A 24,451-nucleotide genomic window follows, 5' to 3' on the forward strand; every position below is an offset into this window, starting at 1 on the left:
TCAGTTTCCGGAATACACGTTACGAAAATGAATTCCGTATATTATCTTAAAAGATACAATAAGTTTATATAACTTAATATTTAATAACGTCTACCATTTAAACTTCTAAAACTCAGAAAATATCCTATTTTACTTCTTCTAAAGGTGAATTATCATGACAAAAAGTTTGTAATCTTCTAAAACTTAATAAAAACCTCTCAATTTAAATTTGCTATTTATTCAAATTCAATAATTGTTTCTTTAACATTCGTGACACTTATCCTTCAGTGTTATATTTATCAACATAAATACATTCATGCATAAACACACACACACACACACACACACACACACATATATATATATATATATATATATATATATATATATATATATATATATATATATATATAATGAAAGTCCCTACTTTGTGACTTCGTATCGGTTGAACTTCCCAACCGATCCCTATAAAATGTTCAACATAAATGAGTTTCGGCCCTGAGTTTGTTTATATCACATCAGTTGATCTACGAGTCCGATCTCGCTGAAATTTGTCACACAGATGAGGTTCAAGCCTTCGATTGAATTTGTATCATTTCGCTTCGACGGTGCAACTTAGGTGAGAGATTATGGGTAGATATTTTAAAACGATCGAAAATAACTGATAATAGTGTAAATAGAGTCCATATTTCTTAGGGTCGCTGAGATGAACAGTGACACTTCCGATGCCGTTTAAATCCAAATTCAGCTACACAAGTTGGGGAAGAGGGAGATACCAAAACTTATCGAAAATGATATATATTAGTGTTGCATCCTTAGTCGTATAGTGCCGATTTCGAGGTCGTTGAAATGAGATTAACAGTGACACTTCAGATAACATATAAGATAAAATTAACCCCTTTATTCACAGAATGAAACGTATTTTCCTCATGCGAAGGACGGAAATAATACTCACTTGAGTATCATAACATTCATACAACTGTTAAAGAAACAATCCATACAAACATAAAAAAATACAAGAAATAATGCTCTGAGACTTAAGAACTCTTCGTTTAACAAGTCAAAAACTACGCTTTCCTTATGCATTTGCGGAGAATTTAAGTACTGACAATGCTAATAATATTATAATCTATAAATTTTAGAAGACAATTATTGAAGTTAAATTGTGAGATAGAAAAATTACAATCTCTGCACTTCCTGTGCTACTTTGAGAGTTGCTTTCCACAGACAACCCTACCGTCTTCTTAGCACTAGAAAAAATGTACTGTAATTTGTACCGTATTATCACGTAGGCTTTACGGCTATTAACCACTTCAAGATTTATTGCAGCAATATGTAAAAAGACAATCATAGTTCTGAAATGCCGAGTTTATTTTTTTAAAAAGAACATTGTTCTTACTATTCTTTGCTGTTTTCTCTCCGATATCTGTAGCGAGAAGGAAAAATTAATACTGTCGCTCTATATCATATTCATCATTTATATCATTTTCCGGAAGTCTACAGTGTACTTAAATAACTTATTTTTTCATGGAGGACAAAGCTCATATAGGTTGAGGCAGGTATATAGTAACAGTGATTTCTAAACTATGACATTTTATATTTTCTGTACTTCCAAGGATATTTAACATTTGATAATGTGAAGAAGTTTCAGTCAGATATATATTGAACACCTACATTTAGAGAAAACACCAGTAGTGATAATTTTCTATTTTCGTACTAAAACTGCATAATTCACAGTATACTTTAAACACATTACAATAGTTTATCTCTGTTTGTCTAGTAGATAGTACGTCTGTTTTCAGCACACTGTCTTTAATGTATGATTTCTTGTGATATCAAATGCAATACAGTTATTCAGATCACACATCAAATTGCAGGGCTTGTCTTATGTAGCCTTGCTACAATAAATGAAGGAAATACAAATGAATAAGGAAACAAGATATATTAGTATATTCGATATTATTCTAAATGTTGGGATCTTATTATTTTTTCTGTCAAAATTAGTACGATCTTAAAACCCTGAAGACTGTTATAGCCAATAAAATTTTCTAATTTACAGAACTCTGATACCGATTTTATTACTTACCAACGTGACTCAAATAATGGAGATAAAGTACTTTTAATTGAAACACAGGAGAGTAATGATAAAAAGAAAAGACGATAATTTTACTGAAATCAATTAATTTTGAGTTAACGTAAATATAATTAATGAAAACGAATGCTATTTAAATATGTGCTAAATGAAAATCATTTTAATATGCATATTATCAACTGATTATTTCTCTTTCTATGACACTGATATTACTATGAACGATCCTAAAAGTAATATAATTGAATTCATATCATTTTAAATGATGGTAAATGTAATAGTTTTTATACGTAAGAAATATATTTCCGATGAGAGAAAATACACAGAAAACTTTCAAATGAAAAGGTTTGTCAAATTGGATGTCATTCAAAAGCTTCTAAGAAACAACGAGTGGTAATGTTTATCCCAGGCTGATACACCAAGGGCGTCACAAATGATGAGGTGTCAAACTAAAAGTTCAATTTCTTCCGTTACGACTAAGTAACGTCTGACCCTAGGTTATTTTTCCAGAAACAGTTCGGAGTTGGAGATTTCTGCAATCACGTAATGCATGTACCACGGAGTATCACTGTTTGAGGTGGTCGTGATCAGTAAGTGATCCCAGGTAGCAGGAGTCAACTGAAAAATTTCAAATGGAAAAGTATACCAAAATGAATAAAATTCGAAAATGCGTAAAAGAAATGTAGATGACAAAGCCAGCATGTACTTACATGTATACGTAATATTAAACTATTGTAACATTAAGTAATTCAAACAATGTCACTGTTTTCAACGTTTAATAACATTTCAACATCTTATTATACTTAAAAGAAAAAGCACGTTTGCACAATTTCTCCCGACTGCAAAAGTTGGCTTAGCGGATGCAACCTGGCATCTCTGGTTAACTGTTTCCGAAGATACCCGAAATTCGACTTAAAAAAGTTTTATCGCAAATCTGTCATAAGCAATGCGCAAAACCTTTCTGGAATAAGGTGTAGATACCTGTAAATGAAGGAACGAAACAGGAACGAAATACAGCTTACCTCACTAAAGATAAAAACAAAACAACGATAGTATAAATTGGTAAATATGATACACAGAATATCTGAACCAAAATGCGAGTTTTTTTTTATCTGATTGTCATCCAAATAATTGCGAGGACCTCTACAATAACAAGACATATGGAGTTACTTCGATTCCTGGTAAAACATACAAAGGGAAGGCCTACGTTGCTTTACCGCTGCCTCTAGTACGTATTCAAGAGGTATGATGTCTGAAAGCAGTATTTATTTGATTCGAATCGCCGTTTCCCATTGCGAATAACAGATTGCGCCACTGTATGCTGCCAGTGAAACAAGCACTGGTAGATACGAGGAGGCGGCGCGAGCTGTGTGTGACTTTGTTGTCCAAGAGTCGGTTGAAATGGAAACACTATTATGGAGATATATTTGGCGCTTTTGTTCCGAAATGGAGACAATCGAAACAGCCGAAGAAAGGGAAAAGCGGAATGGAAGCAAAAGAGGATTCTCGTCAATTCTGGTAAAGAAATGTTTGAAGTTTGACCTTGAGGGCCCTAAAATTGTGGTGAAACTTGCGAAAATCTCGTTTGTTTTCAGTTTTATTTCTTTTTCATAATGTTGCCATCGCTTTCACGTCTCGGAAAATGTAAGTTGTACCGTAGCATATTACAAAATTTTTAACAAAAAATAAAAGCGGCGCGTTCCCACTAAAAATTGGTTTACTATTTTTTAAAAATTTTGAACACGCAAAAGAAATAAAAAGAAACAAAAATGCGCATCGATGATTCTGAAAAAAAATTACACATTTACACCTACATAGCACCTACAATCTGTGAAACTTTCAAAATATTCCAACCATATCCACCAAAATTTCTTTAAGTAACATTCAATTTTCAGCAGACTATAAGTCAGATTTTTGATATATATATTTTTGTACCTTTCTAACTGTATAATATGAAACCAAACTATTGACTATATTTAGTGTAATGTGAAACAACTCACCAGGACCCATGTACATAATATGATGTACACAATTTAAGGTGATACATCTGTTAGAACGTTTATAACGAAGCTTAAGGTGCAAGTTACGTACTGTTCGGAATCGAAGCACAGATCACCATTCGAGCTTGTAAGCAAACTAGCTGCAAAAGTTAACGAGGAACTAGCTATGCAGCCTGAACCAAAATCTACAGGCGTAGTTTCTCTAACATTATACTCATGATGTTATTGATATGCCGTAAAGTACAGACTGGAACTAGTCCCTAGGGTTATGTTACGAAACATTCTTCATGCAAGAAACGAACATAAGGCTGATTGACTGTTATATCATAATTTTGATCGGATTAGTAGATATTTGCCTTTCGTCAGTATACATTTGACTATACAGCAAGCACAGCGTCAAGTACAAAATATATATTTCGTTGGTGCTAGATCGAAGGTGGCCTAGGTTCTATCATATTCTAAGGGGCCGAAACGTAATATTTCTTGTTATCTATGTCAATTAACTGGGGTAGAAAGAGACTAAATGAATAAAGAAACTTTTGGGAATAACGTCCAGACATTACCTGAACATTCGACGATAAATATTTCCCTTTCTGTATCGCTCTAGCTGTTCAAGTGTGATTTATACAACACCGTCAATGATCAAACTCTCTAAGAACTAACTCAGAATCCGCAACTTGGCATAACCAGGCATTTAAGGGAACAGTTTGAAAAACAGGGTGGGTTAGCCTTCAGTTTCTAACTCGAATATGTCTTGAACGAAAGACTCTGCGGCATGAACAGACTTCAAATTATAATAACCGAAATTTATAATTGTATGAATGGTGTTGGGAAAGTCATGTCTAATTACCGCTATTTTCTTTTTTAGGTGAATGAACGTAAACTATCCACAAAAGACAAGCATATTTAAGAAGGCGGACAAGATTTCAAAGAAAGAGGTCAAGTGACAAGTCACCAGAGCCTCTAAAAGTGCACAAGTTCAGCAAAACCCAGAAAACACTAATTTAGAACAGAGACATGTGATTCGTTTTTTTTCTTTCGTAAGAGTGTCAATGTTAATGAAATTCATCAAAACATGGTGAAGTTGTATGGTGATGATGCACTGTCACATCGATAGGTTACGCAATGGATACGCTCATTTAGGTTTGGCAAAATAGTCGTAGATGAGTCTAGGAGGGTCGACCAAAAACAGCAACTTCACCTGAAATCGTGGAAATTGTACAAAAATTGGTAATATCCAATCGACGAAAAAAGATTAGAGAAATATCGAATAAAGTAAAAATTGATATTGATAGTGTTTGGGATATCCTATATCAACACATTGGTCTCGCAAAGGTCTATTCCAGATGGTTTTCTCACAATTTGAATGTTTTTCAGAAGCAGGGCTAACGTGTCAAGAAAATTTGGATGATATGGAAGGAGATAGCTACCTCTATCAGCATGTAGAGACATCGAATGAAACACGGGCTTACTGGTACGACTCAGAATATAAAAGGAGTCCACGCAGTAAAAACATCAGGGGTCACCAACTCCAAAAAAAAAAAAAATAAAATAAAATAAAATAAAATAAAATAAAATAAATGAGGGCAAGGAAATCGGCCGGCACGGTTATGGTAACTGTTTCCTGGGACAAGGAAGGAATGGTTTTGTTTTGTAGCTATACTAAGGGGACATACCATCACAGTTACTATTTACAAAAAAAAAAAAAAAAAAAAAAAACTTGAAGATTTACGCCGAGTAGTTCAGAATAAACGACGCGGAGGTACAAATCGTAGAATTTTGCTTCTTCATGACAATGTGTCTGCACACATCCGGTCTTACGCAGGCTGCTATCACAGAATAGAGAATTACTCAACTTTTCCACCCACCTACAATCCTGACCTAGCCAAAGGGATTATTATTATCTGTTTCGTCATTTAAAAAAATAAATCAGGAACTAGCGACTTTCAAGCGACAAGCAGGTAATAGATGCTGTGATTCAGTTCTTTGACTCCAAGGAGAAATCTTCTTACGTTCAAGGGATTGAGTCACTTGGAATAAAATGGAGACAATGTGTAGAACTGGAAAGTGATTACATTGAAAAATAAATTTATCCCAGCCTATTGGTTTTCTTGTTACCCCTCCATAGACATGACTTTCCCAACACAACTCGTACAGGTATATTGTCACCAGAATTTCCAGATATACAAACAGTTCCTACTATCTGAAATGTTCGATTAGTTTATACAGGGTGTATCAGAAATCTGGGAAACGAGAGAAATAAATAGAGGAACTTTGTTCAAAGTATGTAGTTTCCAATATAAAATGGAACTTTCCCAATTGCATAAGCCCTTTGAGGTCCACAATGTTAAGACGTTCAATGTTAAAGAAGAAAGCAACATTTCCAATTCAGCAGGATGTTCTGATAGACCATAAGAGCAGGAAAACTGACATGAGTAGCATATTTTCTAATAATGGAGTTGGTCTATGTAATATACGCATTATACTATCTGTTCGTTTATTTATATCTATAACAATATATATTTATATACAAGAACTGAATATTATATGTGAAACATCATATTCATACAAAACACAATGTACGTTTTGGTTCTGCAAAACAGAAGAATATACACACGATGGTAAGGCTTCTTTCTTTTTATCTATCTTTCTTTTATTATTTTTCTACTTTTCATTTGTTTTTGAAAATGATACGACACACTCTACCAATTGCGTTGATTTTGTCGCAAATTAGGTTAACACATATACGTAAACCTACAGTTTTCCTGTTGAGTTTATGATTATTTTAATAATATCCCGAAGGAAATACTTGGAAACCTTGTGTATTAATATACAATATACACTGATACTGAATACCAAATGCGACATTAGATACCATATATTTATTGTATTCAAATTCACTCAATAAATCTAAGTACAGATGCTGTATAACATGGAATTTCAGAGTTTAAAGAAGTTATTTAAACATAATTTAGTTTCCGAAGAGTCGAAGTCAGATTAAGTTGGTTTAATTATTCATAGTATAGTATCAAAGTATGTATCTTCTGTCTGAAATAGCTTTCTCCTAAAACCAACAAACTTACAAGGTTTTAAGTTATTTATAAAAATATTATTCAAGATTTTATTATATTAAGTAACTGATACTTTCATGGCTTTTAACAGTCGAAACATCTACCATCACCTCAATATATAAAAGTGTAATACAATGGGTTAGTTAAAATAACATTTTCATTATACAGAAATTGTGTCTACTTGACTGAGGGTAATTATTAACTTTTACCGTAAACAACGTTTTATAATATCTCAACTTTTCCATCATATCATAAAGAATTTGCATTGTTTCAAGGCAAATATTTAATAAGATTCGTTATTATATTTACGAATGTTGGATAGAACACCAATGGCATATAAAAATATTTATTTTAAGAAAACAATTCTTATTGAAAAGAAAAATAATAAAATATACAAAACACGGAAGTATTAGATGTCTAGCAATGTTATGTGAAAATTTTGCAACGATTATTGAAGGCAGAAAAATCAATTTAAATATATTGCGATGTAGACGAGTATTTATTATCAGTCAGTCACCTTATATTATTTTCGTAACAAGATGAATTCAACGAAACCTTTTCAAGTAAAATGTAGTTTAGATTTGGTAAATAATCATTGCTAACTTATTCCACGAAATATGACAATTACTATAAAATATTATGTAGTGTTGTTGAAGGTATGTGTAATTTCTTAGTTGTTATTATCAACCCTGCATACATTTAAGTTGTATAAATAATGAAGATAAATTTACGAAATTTAACAATACTAAATCAGATCAACATAATTTGACATGACTAAATTACATAAATCTGACAACGTTTTAAGATTATGTTTTATTTAATACTAGTGAGTATTGTGCGACTGTAATATGTTGACATTTACACATACACAACTGTATTCCACCTGGAATCAAACATCAAACTACCAAATTCAAAGTCCGGAATAGATACCGGTCATCTAGAAAGTGCGATAATTGAGAATATCATAAGCTATTATTATTGTTGAAAAGTAATACAATTACACCAAAATAGTGTAAAGGCAATCGCAAAATCAGGATCTTGAACAATATTAATTTTAAGACTTATTTACGAAATACGTATGAGCGTTTTCACAATCATATAATTATTATGTAACATTTGTGAGAAGTAATGCTGCGGTGAATATGAAAAGAACGTGAAATGATAAAATTGAAAGCGAAGTGGTCATTGAAACAGTAAAGATGAGACCTCTAGTAGAGCAACAATAAGAAAATAGACCTCGGTGCGTATTTTGTACATGTACAAAGAAAATACATAGCTCACTAAGTGGATGCTATAGAACTGAACGAAAAACGAGCGTAAGGCGAGAATGTGCAAAGAAGGATACGGTTGAGTTTTGTGTCACAATTGATATGACATTATATAGAACAAAGGTGGGGTCAACGATATGAGAAGCTGATCTCGCGAATTCGGAAGAGATTTAGAAAAAGAAAATGGGTTCCCTTATAATGAGATGATTATAATGATTATAATTATTAGATGATTAGATGATTATAATGATTATAATTATTAGATGATTAGATGATTATAATGATTAGATGATTGTAATGATTAGATGATTGTAATGATTAGATGATTAGCATATGTGTCACTAGGAAGGAACACGAGGTTTCTGTGTACGCTGGTAGATAATAAAATATGGATGTTACACACAAGTACGAGTATGTAATAAAGGAAGTTAAAGACAATTTTAAACAGAAAGTAAAAAAGTCATTTCTATTTACTTTTCTATTTACACCACATTCTGTAATATTCTGTCTACTGCGGGACATTCACTTTGCATTTTGCAACATTTGTTCTCTCCTTGTAACTTTGTGTCGATTATGTAATACGTTATGCTAGTTTAGTTTCGTTCCAGAGACAGAAAGATCGTTAAATCCAGTTGCCTTTTTATTTGGGAATTAGAGACTTTTAAAATATGATCATCATCCTAATTATCGTCTGAAGAATCAAGTCCAACACATAGTGTCGTCGTTCAAATTTGTCATTTTCTCTATAGTCAATATCTGTGTTATCTTATAGAAAAAAACGATTAAAGAAAGTCTCAATACTAGTTTTAATCAAGATTATAAATGTTAGTTGGACAGACGGGTGAAGTCTGTCAGGTACACAATAAGATCAAGACAACTGATACAGAAATTTCATGATTATGATCCACTGATTCCGGCAACCGTAATGAAAGGTACACTGAGTGGCACAGTTGAATCTATCTGCCATTCATTGGAATAAAGCGAGAATTCAATTTCTTGGTAACGTGTGTGCTTGGCAGACACAACCTATCTACTGTATGATTAATAGAAAAGTTGATATACTGCACATTATATTTTTATCATCATTTAGAATAATAATAAATTCAAACATAATTATGTTTTTTTTTCTATACTAACGAACAAAGTACATAGTGATAATCCATGAATAATACTAAATACCAACATAATCATGGTATTTTTATACTAACGCACAAAGTACGTACTGATGATACATCAAACATATGAACTAACATTTGAGTTCGAGTGAGAAGGACAGAGAAATTGAAACAAAAAAATCCATAAGTCTGCATTTTACCGTTCTATAAACATATGAAACATCTCCACAAGTCTGAGGTATTAGGATAACGGATTAAATGGAATTCGGAATAACACAGTGAGAAAATGGAGAAAAGAATAGAGATAGATGAAGGATAGCGTAAGGAAAATTAGAAGACAAACAAGAGAAGTAAAGCAAGAAACTCCCCTGGAATACCAAGACAAATCCTCTAACCATGACTGTATAAAGCCAATTTTTTATTCGTGACCTTATTAAATATGTAATAGAAATGTAATTTCTAGGAACAAATATTAATGTAACAGTATAATTTATATCCATACATTCATGGTTTTTGCCAACACGATAGTACCGCATATTTTTGCCCATAAAAACACCATCGATGAACGTACCAAGTCTTTTGTAATGTTTCGTGACTTGTTATATTTTACTTGTTTTTAATAATACAATTTTTAAAAAAATCCTTGTAAATTCGGGTAAATGATTATAACAGATATTTTTTTATCAATCGCTTTACAAAACAAGCGTTGATAATCCTGGAACAGTGGAACATAATATGTCCAAGAAGAAAATTGTACTAACTCTTAGTATTGATCTTAAATATATCACTAGTATTGTTCAGCAGAATGGATAATAAAACTTGAAATGAGGAAACCTCGGGCGCTCAATGGTTGAGCGTTCACTTCTGGTGCATGTGGTCCCTAGTTCGATCACATTTCGCGCCAAGTGGACTTTGTGGTGGACCGACATCGCGTTCGTAGGTTTTCCCGGAGTTCTCCCCTTTTCTCTCACTTTATTCATTCTACCATTCTATTCATTTTGCCTAGCCGGCTAAATTTATATTTCTGTACATTTTGTTATTTTTTTCAAAATGTGAAATTCATCTTTAAAATAAGAGGTGAAAGAACTTTGATAGATATAGGAAAATCTTACCACATCATATAGCCTTTGGCACATTGCTATGAGTGATTTTTTCATCTTTCCTCGTGCTCAAACACTGTAATCGTGGTAACCGTTCTATATTTTTACTATTCACAAACAAAGAGTAAAAGAAAGGAAAAAAACTTGAAAAATAAAGTATTAAAGCACAAACTAACAGTAACTTAAAAATAAATAATACAAGTTCTATTATTCTAGTTCTAGTTTTTATATTGTTGAAACAGCTTTAAGAAAGTTATTTCTATCGTGTTGATGGGATCCACCAAGTTTTTAGGAGAATTTTAAAGTACAAATTTTATGTAGAAATGATATTTCAACCATATGTTTCATATTAACACTAGTGAAAATAGGATACGACTAATTGATAAATGATACTATTCCTTTTTACCTATGGAGTTTTCTTATTGATTGATGATATTTGTTCAATCTTCATTATAACTTATCCAGCAATTCTTCAATTAAAATATTTGATTTCGAATACAGAAGTAATCAATATAACGAGTTGGAAATTTATCAAACTCTTGGAATTAGTGAGAAAGATATGATAGCATTTATAAGCTATACTTAGATTATGTTAAATATCATTATTTATTTTCTTTTTGTATTATAGCATCTGTTATATAACCAGCAGTTATATTCAAGACTAGTCATTATCTACAGATATCAAAGACGGTATCTATATAAACATTTACATCAAATACTTATAATTTTGTTTCAGAAATCAGACTTATCTATCTTATCTATACGATCAGGTCTATAAAATTTTCATAATTGTCCTCAGAAATTAGACACTTCTATATGTTCAATTTTATCAAATACTTTCACATGTCTGTAGGAATCAAATTTATCTATACTGCCAGTTCCATCAAATACGTATAATATATATATATATATATATATATATATATATATATATATATATATATATATATATATTAATATTTAGAGATACTTACACAAGTTCTATAAATACCTTTAGTTATCTGAAGAAATCAGAATTAGGTATAAGGTTGGATCCATCCAACATTATTAGTAATCTATAGAAATCACAATTATCAGTATATTGATCTGCCAAATTTAATTCTCTTTAGAAATTAGAATTATTTGTGCAGTGAGTTTTAACAAATTTACCTTTAACTGTGTTTATAAATCAGATTTATACTTGCAGATTTAAAAGCTATTTTAATTCTCATAAAATGCAGTAATATTTTGAATTTTTTTCAGCGTTTGCCACTACCTATTGAAAGCAGAATTGTGCTTTAAAATATTGTGCTTAATAGGTGTGATCACTAATGGAACACAAAGATGTAATTAAAATTAGCTTGGTGAAGGGTTTGTCATTGTCTAATGTCTACTAACAATTTTATTAGGTACATATCATTATTGATAGAAATACAGGGATCTGTCATCCAAAAGTTCTTGTGAGATTGTAGAAACTGACACAAATGAACAAAAATACTGGCACGTAAAACTTGGATTAAATCCATGCTTTAAGTGTCCGTTGCTTATATGTTCTAAAACTTCTCATCAAACTCACTCTTCAAAAGCTCTTTTCCATTAATTCGTATTAGATTATTATTATTATTATACAATTTTCTCTTCAATTATAGATAAAACTGTATATCGACTAAGCATTGTTTTTTTCAGATATTCATACAGAGCACAGACGGTCAGCAGTATGTTGGTGAACAGCGTGGAGCACTTATCAATTATGACGCACCGCTCCAATGTAAGAAGTATTATTTAATATACAGTACATGCAGAGAACCATTAAGGGTTATAAAACAAAGCCTACATTTTGTAATTAGGTTCTTTGTTTTACGTTTCTAGTTTTCTCTTAAGATTCTTGTTCATACGAATATTTTCTGACAATTACAGTCTAAAACAGATATATTCTTAGAGAAGCAAAGTGCATAAATGATTCTAATTTCCAAATATGAATCCTGATGATGATGTGATATAATAATGATTATTAAGTTTGTACATTATTATAATTTGTAGAACTTTCAGCTAAATATAAAATACAGATACAAAAGTCGACAATTCACTACAAAGTAAGAGATTATTGACTTGAAGGACAACGAATACGGAAAAATATTAATAAATGATGTAATTGTGAAGAAGAAATTACATTTCAATTTAATGAGAATACTCTATGTCCTGACATTACTTATGATATGTTAAAACAAACTCCGTACTATGTAAGGCGCAAAACGATGATAGTACTTAGTAAATTGTGCAAAATATATGGTTTTGAAAGAAGGCATCTAAGATGTTATCAACGAAAAAATGTCTAGTAAGTTGTATCTGTCAAATTTAGTTCCAAACTTTTCGGAGAGGCACTTCAGACTAGTTACATGTCAAACATTTAATTAAAAAACTACTATATACTTCATGAAAGTTCATTCGGTTTAAATCCATCTTAAAATATCTTATAAAGCCATATATAAAAGTTTATTCCCTATATTTTAGGGAGGTACTTTAAAATAGTGACTCATAAGTTTCAAATATACCTACGGATTTATACATTCGCATTATCGAATTGTTGTCACAAAATGATAAAACGTACTTTGAATGTATGATTAAGTATGTTTTGTGGTACCACCAATTACGGTTACTGATTTATTTGAGGAATGGTAACATGGATGAGGTGACACCTAATTTTCAAAATTACTAACACATTACTAACAGAAAAATTATCACAATCCAAGATGACAAACCTTATCAATGTTACATCGTAATAAATTGTAGTTGAACATTTTGATGTCGTGTTGACATGACGTATTAACGATTCGCTCATGTCAAATAAATGGACGGCGAAGGTTTTCCCGGAAATTTACTTTTCCCGGCAAAATATTCTTTCTTCTTTGTATGTTCCACTAGATGAATTTCTTCGTACTAAAGAGAATATCATTTCCATTTCACCTTTCACGGGAGAATATTCTGTTTTCGGAACGTATCTTGATTTCTTCATGGTATCTCAGATCTTTTATTCACTATCAAAAATACGACATCACTTCAAAATATCAAGAGGACTGAAGTCCCCTGTGTGTTCAAACGATCTCACTGTCCTTTGTGAGTATAGTAATGAGGAGAATATTGTCTAGCTTTGACCTGCTGTGCCGTAATGACTGCATATTCACAAGGTGCAATAGTAGTAAAAATATCCTAGCATGCATTGCTGAAAGTCGAAATAGTCCCTCGACGACAGGTGTCGTGGTGTGCAGTACTACACGGTATAGCAATGGTTCGTGATATCTAGAAATTGAAACAATTTCATCATGGCTAAAGACCCCATTATTCCTATCCAAAATAAATCGCCAGTAATCGTTGTATCTTTAAAGATTAGAAACCGAAAAAATATTCTTACTTCTGACCACTGCAAACATCATAATACTGATAGACAATATCTGACACATGTATAGAACAGTCATACTGTATGTTCCTTAGTTTTTCCAGGACTGAACAATTTTAAAATTAATTAGATTGAAGGTAACAGTCCCTTGCAGTACTGAGGCTATAAGAAATGTGAATTTATAGTGTAAGTGGAATCCAAATCCCTGTCTGCAGAGCACAGGAATTGAATTCAGATCTCTCAAGTACATGTTTTGCATTTTTGTGGGCATTGAGGGTAATTCAGCTAGAAATCTCAATCGCATATGAACTCCCATACGTACAGCATGACAGAAAATTACCCTCAAAACACCCATTGCTCATTTGTCTCATTATCAAGACAAATCAGTTGTTTTATTAAAACATGTGGAAGTTTCAGGAACTAATAAGTTTTCAAGGATAGTGGTATTATGAAGTTATGAATTTGTAGCCATTTCTATGTGGAGTTCTGGCTAGTGATTACAGTTCGTTGTTCTTGACTTGAGAGATCCGAGTTTTAGTCCTTGTGGGAACTGATTTGGTTATGATATCAAGTTAAGGTGTAAGTCTACGTCCCATATAGTCTCACTGGTGAACGGGAATCTATAACGAAAATAAAAGTATTTTCATATATTTGTAATTAATTAGTTTTATAAATTTCACTCAGTGACGCGTTTATTTCTTAGCGTTTCAATTTTCGCTAACAGTATTGTAGATGTTAATTAAGATAACTATAAAAGATGAGTATTACTGGCTGTTTACAAAAATCAATAATTATGCTTCTCGCAAATTTGTGTAAAGTCATTGATTATTTCTTGAAAGTAATCTTTTTTACTTTTGTAAGATATTATCAATACTTGTATATATGTCTATTAACCAATCATGTGGGACACCAATAATTGTACAACGTACGAAACTAAATCTTGTTAGTGTACTTTAATTGTAATTACATATTATGATAGTGCTTTAAACTTTCTATAAAACCATTTTTCATTACAGTTTATGATTACATGGTTAATGATTACTTAGTACCACAAAGGTTTCCTCAAAGAGGTAAGACACGAATATGTTTGGTACATTTGATATATATGTATGTGATCGTTAAATCTATTCATTTGTTAATCTACGCAAATTGTAAATGGCAAAGTATTTCCGTTGCACCATGAAGTACTTAAACTCCGAAAGGTTAAACTTAGTTCATGTAAGACTTGGTCTGGACTTAATGAAGCATGCCGTTCAACAGTTGAACTATTTGTGCACAGGGCTATAAATAAGTAAAGAACAGAAATTTTATTCCTTATGTTTTGAAATAACATTATTCATTAATTTATTTAAAGCTTTCGTTTCTGATTTTCAGGAGTTTGGCTTAAAATAAGGTTTAGATTAAAATTGAACAAATACGGTATATGCTTTCTTCTTTACGCAATGCAGAAAATGAAATTTGAGGTAGAACCATTATAACACGATTGGTTCGTGTTCCTGTTCGGAAAAGCCATTCTTATAACAGTATGCGGATACGAACCTTGGCTGTCCCTGTTTGGTAAGACATTCTTATAACCGTAGGATTTGGTTATTACCTGTTTCCATTCTGCATAAGGAATTCTTATAACCCTACTGGGTTCGATTCTTGTCCGTTACGACTTTCTTATGGTGGGTTCTAGTGGTTAGTGGGAAAAAACATTCACTCCGCAGCTGGTAATACTAGAATAAGAAATGCGCAGACCTCCAAGTTGGATCTCGAACCAATTTGAACTGCGATTAAAGTTGCGACTGTGTGTGCCCACCGTCCTCGTCACGCCTGCTAACATCAACAGAATGCACACAAGTATTTAGATATAATATTCACCATTTCGATAGTGATTCATGTAATGAATACGGTAAAGATAATTGCAAACAAAACATGTACATTAAGTAACTTTTATTCAATTAACACAAGTTATGTATATTACTTACGTGTACAACTTTACTATATTTTATTGACAAATTTATTTAAATATGTACTCACACCCTATAAGCCCATATCAATATTTATTTAAGATTTATACGAAGGAATAATTATAAACGATTGATTTCTTTCTTTCTTTAAAGAAAATAGCACACGGTAGTTGCCGGCTAGAGTTTACTTTGAACGATGTATTAACATTCAACACACGCTATTTATTCACACTACACCTCACTGCACTGGATTTTGGAGGGGGAGGTCTTGTAGTTATTCCCAGTGAAGAAATTCCTTATTGATTCGTGTCGTCCGTCCAATGGTCGTGTTTTGGGCTCCGTCTTTAATGCTGCTAGTTAACTTTAGAAATAATTAAATTTATACCTGCATCGATTCCTTGCTTACAAATCGTAGTTTTTCATTACTTTGAATATTATGCGTTGCTTTTGCATACGTTCCTAGTTTCATGAAAAATTTGCGTTCAAACACTTATCTTAGTCCCGCTTCATTTTTATGTAACTTAATCCACAATATTTTTGACGATGCTCAAAGAAATTTTAGATTTTTTCTATATACGCAACATATGCAGGACAGTCTATGTAGCCATCATCACCAAGCACACCTTCGCGCCTTTCAGCCTAAGCGTCTGTGTTCTTACACCTGATACCTACTGCGATTATTACTGAAAAGTATCTTTTCATAAACATTACATACATTGTCAAATTTCATTTTTATCCACCATCAAAGTTACGTAGTTAAAATGCTGAAAATAATAAAGATTGACATCGATGAGGCTGCAGTTAAAAGAACTATTTTTCGTAGAGTTACTACCGCCTTTCTGTTCTTTGTGCCTTCAATAGACATTGCAAGTCACCACTGTACAATGTTGCCAAGTCGTTGAGAAAGATAAAATCATATCACAGTTTGCGTTAACGTACAGTGCATGGAGCCTCATTCCACCTCAGACAAGAGTAACCGGGAATATAAAAGGGAATGAGAGTGAGAGGGGGGGGGGCACACGCTCACATCATGGAGCTTATCATTTGCACGGATTGAAAATCATTTTTCTTCTTTTTGTTACAGAATTTAACGCAAGAGATAATATACATTCAGGAACAACGCAGATATTTATCACTAGGGCTTATACTACCCTTTGCTGACAGCTGACTGAAGCTCTCATATCTGAATAAGTCTCAGTTCTAAGTCCTTTTTTGCTTTTCTTTAAAAAACACATCCAGCAATACTATTTTAATATATTCATTTGGATTAGTGGCAGCTCAAATGGTAATATTTATATGGATTTTCCTTTTGATTTCATTTGGGTGTGCTTCACCCGGTTTCATATTATATTTCTAAAACTCGTTCTGTGATTTTCGTATTTCTGATACTCTGGAATAACGACATTCCTGTTAGAAGATTGTTTCTTGGTCATAACTGATTACTCAACTTTTCAGATTGTCTACTGTTGAAACATAATGTCCTGCACATGTTCATAATCTGAGATTTGAATATTTAGGATATACAACTGACTTGTCTGTATTGTCACGGTATAGACTTGGTTTCCTAATAATAATATTTCTGACTGGCTTCGTGCACTATAATGAAAATTTACGTATTTTTTAAATCTTAATGTTCTATCTTTATGTTACGATGCTAAGGGCAATAGTGATGATTACAAACGAAACAGTGAAGTGAATAAAGTAGGAGGAAACGGCAGAATCATTAATTAAAGGCAATATATGCATTAACCAAATACAAAATGTACCCCGCTTTAGCTGGATTGAATCTTGTACCTCACGTAACAAAGGTGGAAACTATACCGTTCAGGTACAGATCATATAACTTGTTTTTCGTAACCACCAAGTTGCGGGATTTTGCACAACATAGTGAATTACTTTACAGTTAAGTTCTTTCGCTAAGTACTGAAGCCAGAATAATAGTATTAACTGTTTTTACATTATCCGGTTAAGTACAGTATATGTTTTATATATCTTCATTACAGGTCCAATGAAACAACAACCGGTTCGCGTGATACCTAGGGCTCCACCTCCCATGGCACTGTATAGTAAGTATTAAGTGTGTCTGTTAGAATCCTTGCCATTCTTGCTGACCTAATCATTTCTAGTATGGAAAGGTGTCGAATTAACAAATGTGCCAGATTGATTAGAGCTCATGAAGTTTTTCTAATGTATTATCTAATTTACATTAATTTGAGATATGTAGAAACATACCGAAGTTAGGTAACATTATGGTAGGTAATGTTAGAAGAGGAAATCTACCATACTTCTCAGATGACATCCCTGTAAGCTGCTCTTTCACTTACATAAAACTACTACCGGGAATGATATTCTGAGATCTTGGAAAACATTAATTTTTTTGACGGATCGAAGGATCCGTGTATCCTTTCGGATGCGACAGCTAAATTTTATAATTTGAAACAATCATGTTTTCCGCTTTAAAGAAATTACAAAATATAAAATGTCACGCATTGTAACCGCGGAATCTTGACACTATATTTTCTATAACAACATCTCAGACAAAATAAAACTTTTCTAACGTCTCACGTTTACATTCTGAGGTTAAGGGAGTCGGTTGTGATGATAGTGAGTGATACAATGAAATAAAGAAAGGCGGAAGAAACACAATAAATCCCAAACTTCTGGCAGCCGTACTGCTGATAGGCCAAATGACTACAGTATATTATAAAGCTTTTTCTGTTATGTAGGGTAGAGCAAAATACGGTACACAGGAGATCGGACTATCCCACCGCCTTTTTATTATAAAAGATCCTCTTGAGTACAGAAGTATATTACAATAAGAAGTAGTCTCTAATATAGGTAAATAAGGAACTCAATGACCAGATGTCTTTTATCCTTAAATGTCGGCTACTTTCGTTGATCTCCATCTTACCGACTGTTGCCGATGCTGGCGACTCCTCTTCGGTACTGTCGTCTGAAGTGTGTTTATTTACTGCAAGCAGATGTAATAGACACAGGGTTTGAGCATGGTGTGAACACATGTGGAACCTTACAATATTGTGTGTACATCTTCAATCTCAATCGTGTTTTCAGAATTCTGGTGTAATTAGGTACTATTCGTGATTCTATCTACGGGAAGCACTGCGTTTTATGTAGAGAAAAGATATGTATACGCACATGTTTCTGTTTACTACATAACGTATATCATTAACAAAATCAGTATAAATATTTCGAAATGTTTTTAATATAAAGAATGTAGAAAAATATATTTTAATCATAATAATAATAATAATAATAATAATAATAATAATAATAATAATAATAATAATAATAATAATAATAATAATAATAATAATAGTCGATGACTTGGAAACTGCAAACAATATAATATTTTCTTGAAGTACGAAATCTACTCCACTCATTTCGTCAACTTTAATACTCAATGTTATTTTTTTTACAACTATATTATTCATCTTAATTTCACTTTTAATGGTATTTAAATGTCACCAATTTAAACGTAAAAAATTTTTTTTACAACTATATTCCTCATCTTAATTTCACTTTTAAGGGTATTTAAATGTCGCCAGTTTAACCACTTTAAATGTTATTAGAAACGTCTATGTCTGCTTGCATGTTCGCTCATCCGTCGTTTTTGTCTATATATTGAAATATACCAGACATTACCGAAATATATCAGTGAATAAATCAATCCCGAAGAGCAATGGATTCTGCGTTGCCTCTGCCAGGTCCCAAACAAGATGCCATAACACTTCTTGGCTACATTAAAGAAGAAATGTCACTAAGAGTGTCATCAGTCAACCAAGATCCCGAAAGATCCCGAAATTTGATACTAATATCGGTGACTCAGGGCGTTTTCCAATTTCTCCCTTCAAACCAACCACTACGATAGAAGCAAAGGTTTGACTTGAACGGCATCGGGATTGTTATTATGGGCATTTCAACTGGATCGGGGCTATTTCAATGACCCCGGAAACTGAATTTGAGACTTATATCTAGAGTCCTAGGTATTTATAAGTTCATTTTACGTATATATTTTCATTTCAATATTTTAGCGTCGATTCAGCAGCGAGGTTATATCAAACGTGATCACAGAGTTTTACATTGGATCTAAACCACACGAACTCCACGGCTGGAAACTACAATAGTATCCTATACCAAAGGTAAGCAAGATAACCGTTTAGCAACGAGAGAGCTCTACTTTATTTTTTTCCTCCCGTAATCTCTCCTACGAAAAATACGGACATGAAGGAAAACAGAAGGATCAATAATGAATTGAGAAGAGGGACGAACAAAGTCAAAGAAAAGTACATGGAACAGATATGTGAAGAAATAATGGAACTTCAACGGCGCGGCAGATATGATCTGATGTACCAGAAAGCACAAGTATTAGGAGACAAAGCAGACAAAAGTATATGAACCTTCCGCATCGAAGATCAATAAGGTAATGTAACCACTGACCATCAAAGAATCCTTAAAATTTGGGAGGAATACATAAAAGATATGTATGATCAAAAGAACCGCCCCAAAGATATTGCGATCGAAGCAGAGGAAGAAGTGGAAGATGTTGAAAAGGGTCTCAGTATATTGAAAAGTGAAGTAATACAAGCAATCAAAGACATGCGAAGGAGAAAGGCCACTGGAGAAAACGACATACCAGTAGATTTGTTCAAGGGATTAGGAGACAACGCAATGAAAGTACTAACTTCACTTATTAACAAGATCTATCTGAGTGGAGAATGACCGAAGGATTTTCTTGATGTTACAATGATTGCATTGCCCAAGAAAAAAACAAGCAAAACTGCAGCAATCACAGAACCATTAGCCTGATTTCCCACACTGGAAAGATCACTGCACGCATAGTAAACAGGCGGCTGGAAAGTAAGATAGATGAGAGGTTAGAAGAAGATCAATTTGGATTCCGGAAAGGAAAATGCACCAGAGATGCTATTGGATTGATGAGAATTATATCAGAAAGAATTCTTGATGTAAAGGAAGAGTTGTGTTTGTGCTTCATCGACTGGCAAAAAGCTTTTGACTGAGTAAATTTGACGAAACTTCTGAAAATACTTAAAGAAATCGGAGTCAACTGGAGAGATCAACGATTCATTCAAAACCTGTCACAGGACAATGACTCAAGGTGCGCTTGAATGAAGGAAAAACCAATAGTTTGGAGATTGGAAGAGGAGTCAGACAAGGATGTAGTTTTTATCGCCCCGATTGTTCAATAGTGAATATTTAATGAAGGAAGCATTAACTGGAATTGCAGATTTCAAGATTAGAGGGCAGATCATTAACAAGATCAGGTATGCAGATGATACGAGTAATAGCTAAAACCGAAGGAGGACTTCAGGAGATGATTGACAAAATAGTTGACACTAGAAAACTGTATGGAATGGAAATTAACATCGAAAAGTCGAAAGTCATGAGAATATCTCGTGGAAACACGCCCTTACGGATCAGAGTAGAACAAAGAGAACTTGAAGAGGTCGATAATTTCAAGTATTCGGGAAGTATTTTGACGAGAGACGCTTACTGCACCAAAGAGATCAGGTCAAGAATTGCCATAGCTAAAGAAGCATTCAACAAGAAAAGATCACTCTTAAGCTAAATATGGGGCATTGGATTGTATGGTTCAGAGACTTAGACATTACGGAAGTTAAAGAAGAAATACTTGGAGACCTTCGAAGTGTGGTGTTAGAGGAAGATAGAGAAGATAAAGTGGACAAAGAGAGCAAGAAAGAAAGATGATTTAAAACCGATAGGAGAGAAGAGGACACTTCTGGCCATCATCCTTCGTAGAAAGGCTAATTGGATTGGATACATCTTCCGAAGGAATTGTCTTCTTCACACCGTCAAAGAAGGAAACACGGAAGGGAAGCGAAGAATAAGAAGTAGAAGAACACAGCTGATTGATGATTTGAAAGATAGGAGAAAATATTGGGAGTTAAAAGAGGAACCTGAAGATGGACAAAACTGGAAGAAATATTTCTAGGCCCAAATCTAAAATAGAAAAAAAATCCTCATTAGTCCCAGGATCTGCCCAAAAGGGAGAACACTTAATAATAATCACCTCTAACCCGAATTGAAATTCTAAAAGATAGATCATAAGTGATTAGATCTTGTGAGGATACATGTGTGTGCAGAGTTGGTGACTCTACACTGAGAAAAACAATGTATGTGACTTACATAAAATCGTATGTTACATATATAGATCCTGTAGCATTTAGACTTAACGTACAGCAAACGTATAACTGAAAACGCAGGTTATACAATACTTTCTGTATAAGTGTTCCATCTGTATGTACTTTCCATATGAAACTACATTGCCAGTCAGGATCTCACATACAAATGGACATATAACATATAGCTGACGAATTTAACACACACACATACATACACACACACACACACACACACACATATATATATATATATATATACATAGATAGATAGATAGATAGATATAGATATAGATATAGATATAAGGAAGACTTAAATATCAGACATCCTACAACGGCATCATGTTACATCTAAAGGCAGTGCCTATGTAGCATACTATACAACGTATGTTCCGTACTAATTTCTGTAGTAAGCAAGAGGATTCCGTATATTTGTACAATATACCGCTGTCCGGAGAACGGACTTTTCTCAGTGTACACCGTATATCTATGAAAAACCTTATGACAGACTGACAAACCCACATATGCTATTATTAATATTACTATTATTATTGTCATTTCTATTATTATTATTATTATTATTATTATTATTATTATTATTATTATTATTATTATTATTATTATTATTAAAGATTACTATACAATTTATTAAAAGCATATGTATATATGAAACTCAGGGGGGTAATTACCCAAAACTCTACGCAAAGAACGGCCTTGGGTAAAAAGGATAATACTTAGACAGAAGAATTTTCTACAAACAATTGAAAAGCATCTCAAGAATAGACTTTTTATATATCCTAACCTCATTATTAAATCCGGAAGTGATACAAATTTCTAACAATTACTAGCTTCAATATTTACTTTCATGGAACCAAAATGGCAAGAAGTAGCTTGAAATCTATGCCATTTTTAAAATATCAAATCAGATTGATAAGAATATGTTATTTGTCTTCACATATACCTTTATTTAACTTTAAGGTACTTGAAATCTATGCTTTTCGATTTCAATACTTATCAACATAGTGAAAGGATCACGATAGTCAAATAGAAGCATCTATTTGATACTGATTAAATGCAGCTAGAATGTTTGCAATTTGGTAATTTCTTTGTCTATTCTAATATTGATCTACATGAAACAAAGACGTTAAGGCATATAGAGAAATGGCTTTTTGATATGTATTCAGTATCACAAGAACAGAGTCGGCTCTTGAGGATAGTCAGAACAAAAAAAATAATTGTAATTTCTAATAAGGAAAACAAATGCATGTAGTAATTCGTTTATGGAGGAACCAGAACATTAGAGAAACTTTCCTTCGTTTGTTTGAAGCGATAACAGTTTATTTTTATGACTTTCCTTATGGGTTGCACTTATAAGATCTAATTCTGCTGTTATACTTTTAAAATTAGAAATACTTAACACAAGTACGTCTGCTTACAATATTCGTTTCTGTGTAGTAAAAATTGTAAGAGATTATGTGAAATCGTTTTCGATATTATCGAATTTAACGTCCATAGAATAAGTCCTTTATCTGTCCTCATACCTCTAATACCACGGTAAGTTATGATCTACTACTTGCAGTTCAGTATTGTATTTGTATAATTTGGGAGTCTCTGGTAGTTTGTCAGGGTTAGACAAAACTCACTTGTTATAACTTTAAGGCGATGATAAAAAAGAACAATATGGAGAAAAATAAAATTAATAATTTCAAAGTATTTGAAAGTTTCATAACACTATGGGCTTTTATAGCCTCGTTTCCCATTTCAATCTCGAAATCTCACTCCACTTCGAAATCTCATAAAAAAAACACCGTGCTGTAAAGAATCTCTGAATTAGATCTTGAAAATTAAGATGAAACATTTCGCATGATTTTATGAAACCCAGCGTCAATAGCAATATGCCCAAATAAATAAAGTGCAAAAGAAAAACTCTAGTTGCCCTTAGAAATAACACACTAATTTTATTGCCTTCTGAGTCTAACATATGTTTCACTTGTCATATATGCTACTATCTTCACGGGGATGTTCTTATTTTATTCTGAACAAACTGAAATGCTCGTTCTTCGCACGGGAAGAATAGGTATATGGAAAATATTGGAACCCAGCTCGCCGATAAGATACGCAGTTCATTGAAACCATAATGATAAAAAAATCCGCATGATACTGTACAATTACCATAAAGTTTGAAATCCTGCTTTCATAGAGTATTAACTTTAATCTATATGACATGATAAAAGCTCATCTTTCGGAAGAATATTATTTTTATTCGAAAAGTTGTTGCAAACCTTGATCTGTTTTCCCGTTCCCGAAAGCTGCTTATCAGTAGGG

At 32.8% G+C, this 24,451-nt stretch overlaps 1 protein-coding gene across 4 annotated transcripts in view; it reads left to right on the forward strand.

The window, feature by feature from the left end:
• Positions 1-7,542: 7,542 nt before the first annotated feature.
• LOC145683731 (uncharacterized) overlaps positions 7,543-24,451 on the forward strand; it is a 117,756-nt gene continuing 100,847 nt past the window's right edge. For 3 of the 4 annotated variants that reach the window (XM_081755249.1, XM_081755247.1, XM_081755248.1), the window contains exons 1-4: positions 7,543-7,795; positions 12,288-12,369; positions 15,012-15,065; positions 17,951-18,013. In XM_081755249.1, coding sequence (XP_081611375.1) covers positions 7,757-7,795; positions 12,288-12,369; positions 15,012-15,065; positions 17,951-18,013 — 238 coding nt within the window. In that variant the 5' untranslated portion in view covers positions 7,543-7,756. The remainder of the gene's footprint in view (positions 7,796-12,287; positions 12,370-15,011; positions 15,066-17,950; positions 18,014-24,451) is intronic. The other variant, XM_081755250.1, reaches the window with a different exon arrangement.

This window comes from Thermobia domestica, chromosome 4 (assembly GCF_964235325.1).
Source record: "Thermobia domestica chromosome 4, izTheDome1.hap1.1, whole genome shotgun sequence".
In the NCBI taxonomy this organism is placed as follows: domain Eukaryota; kingdom Metazoa; phylum Arthropoda; class Insecta; order Zygentoma; family Lepismatidae; genus Thermobia; species Thermobia domestica.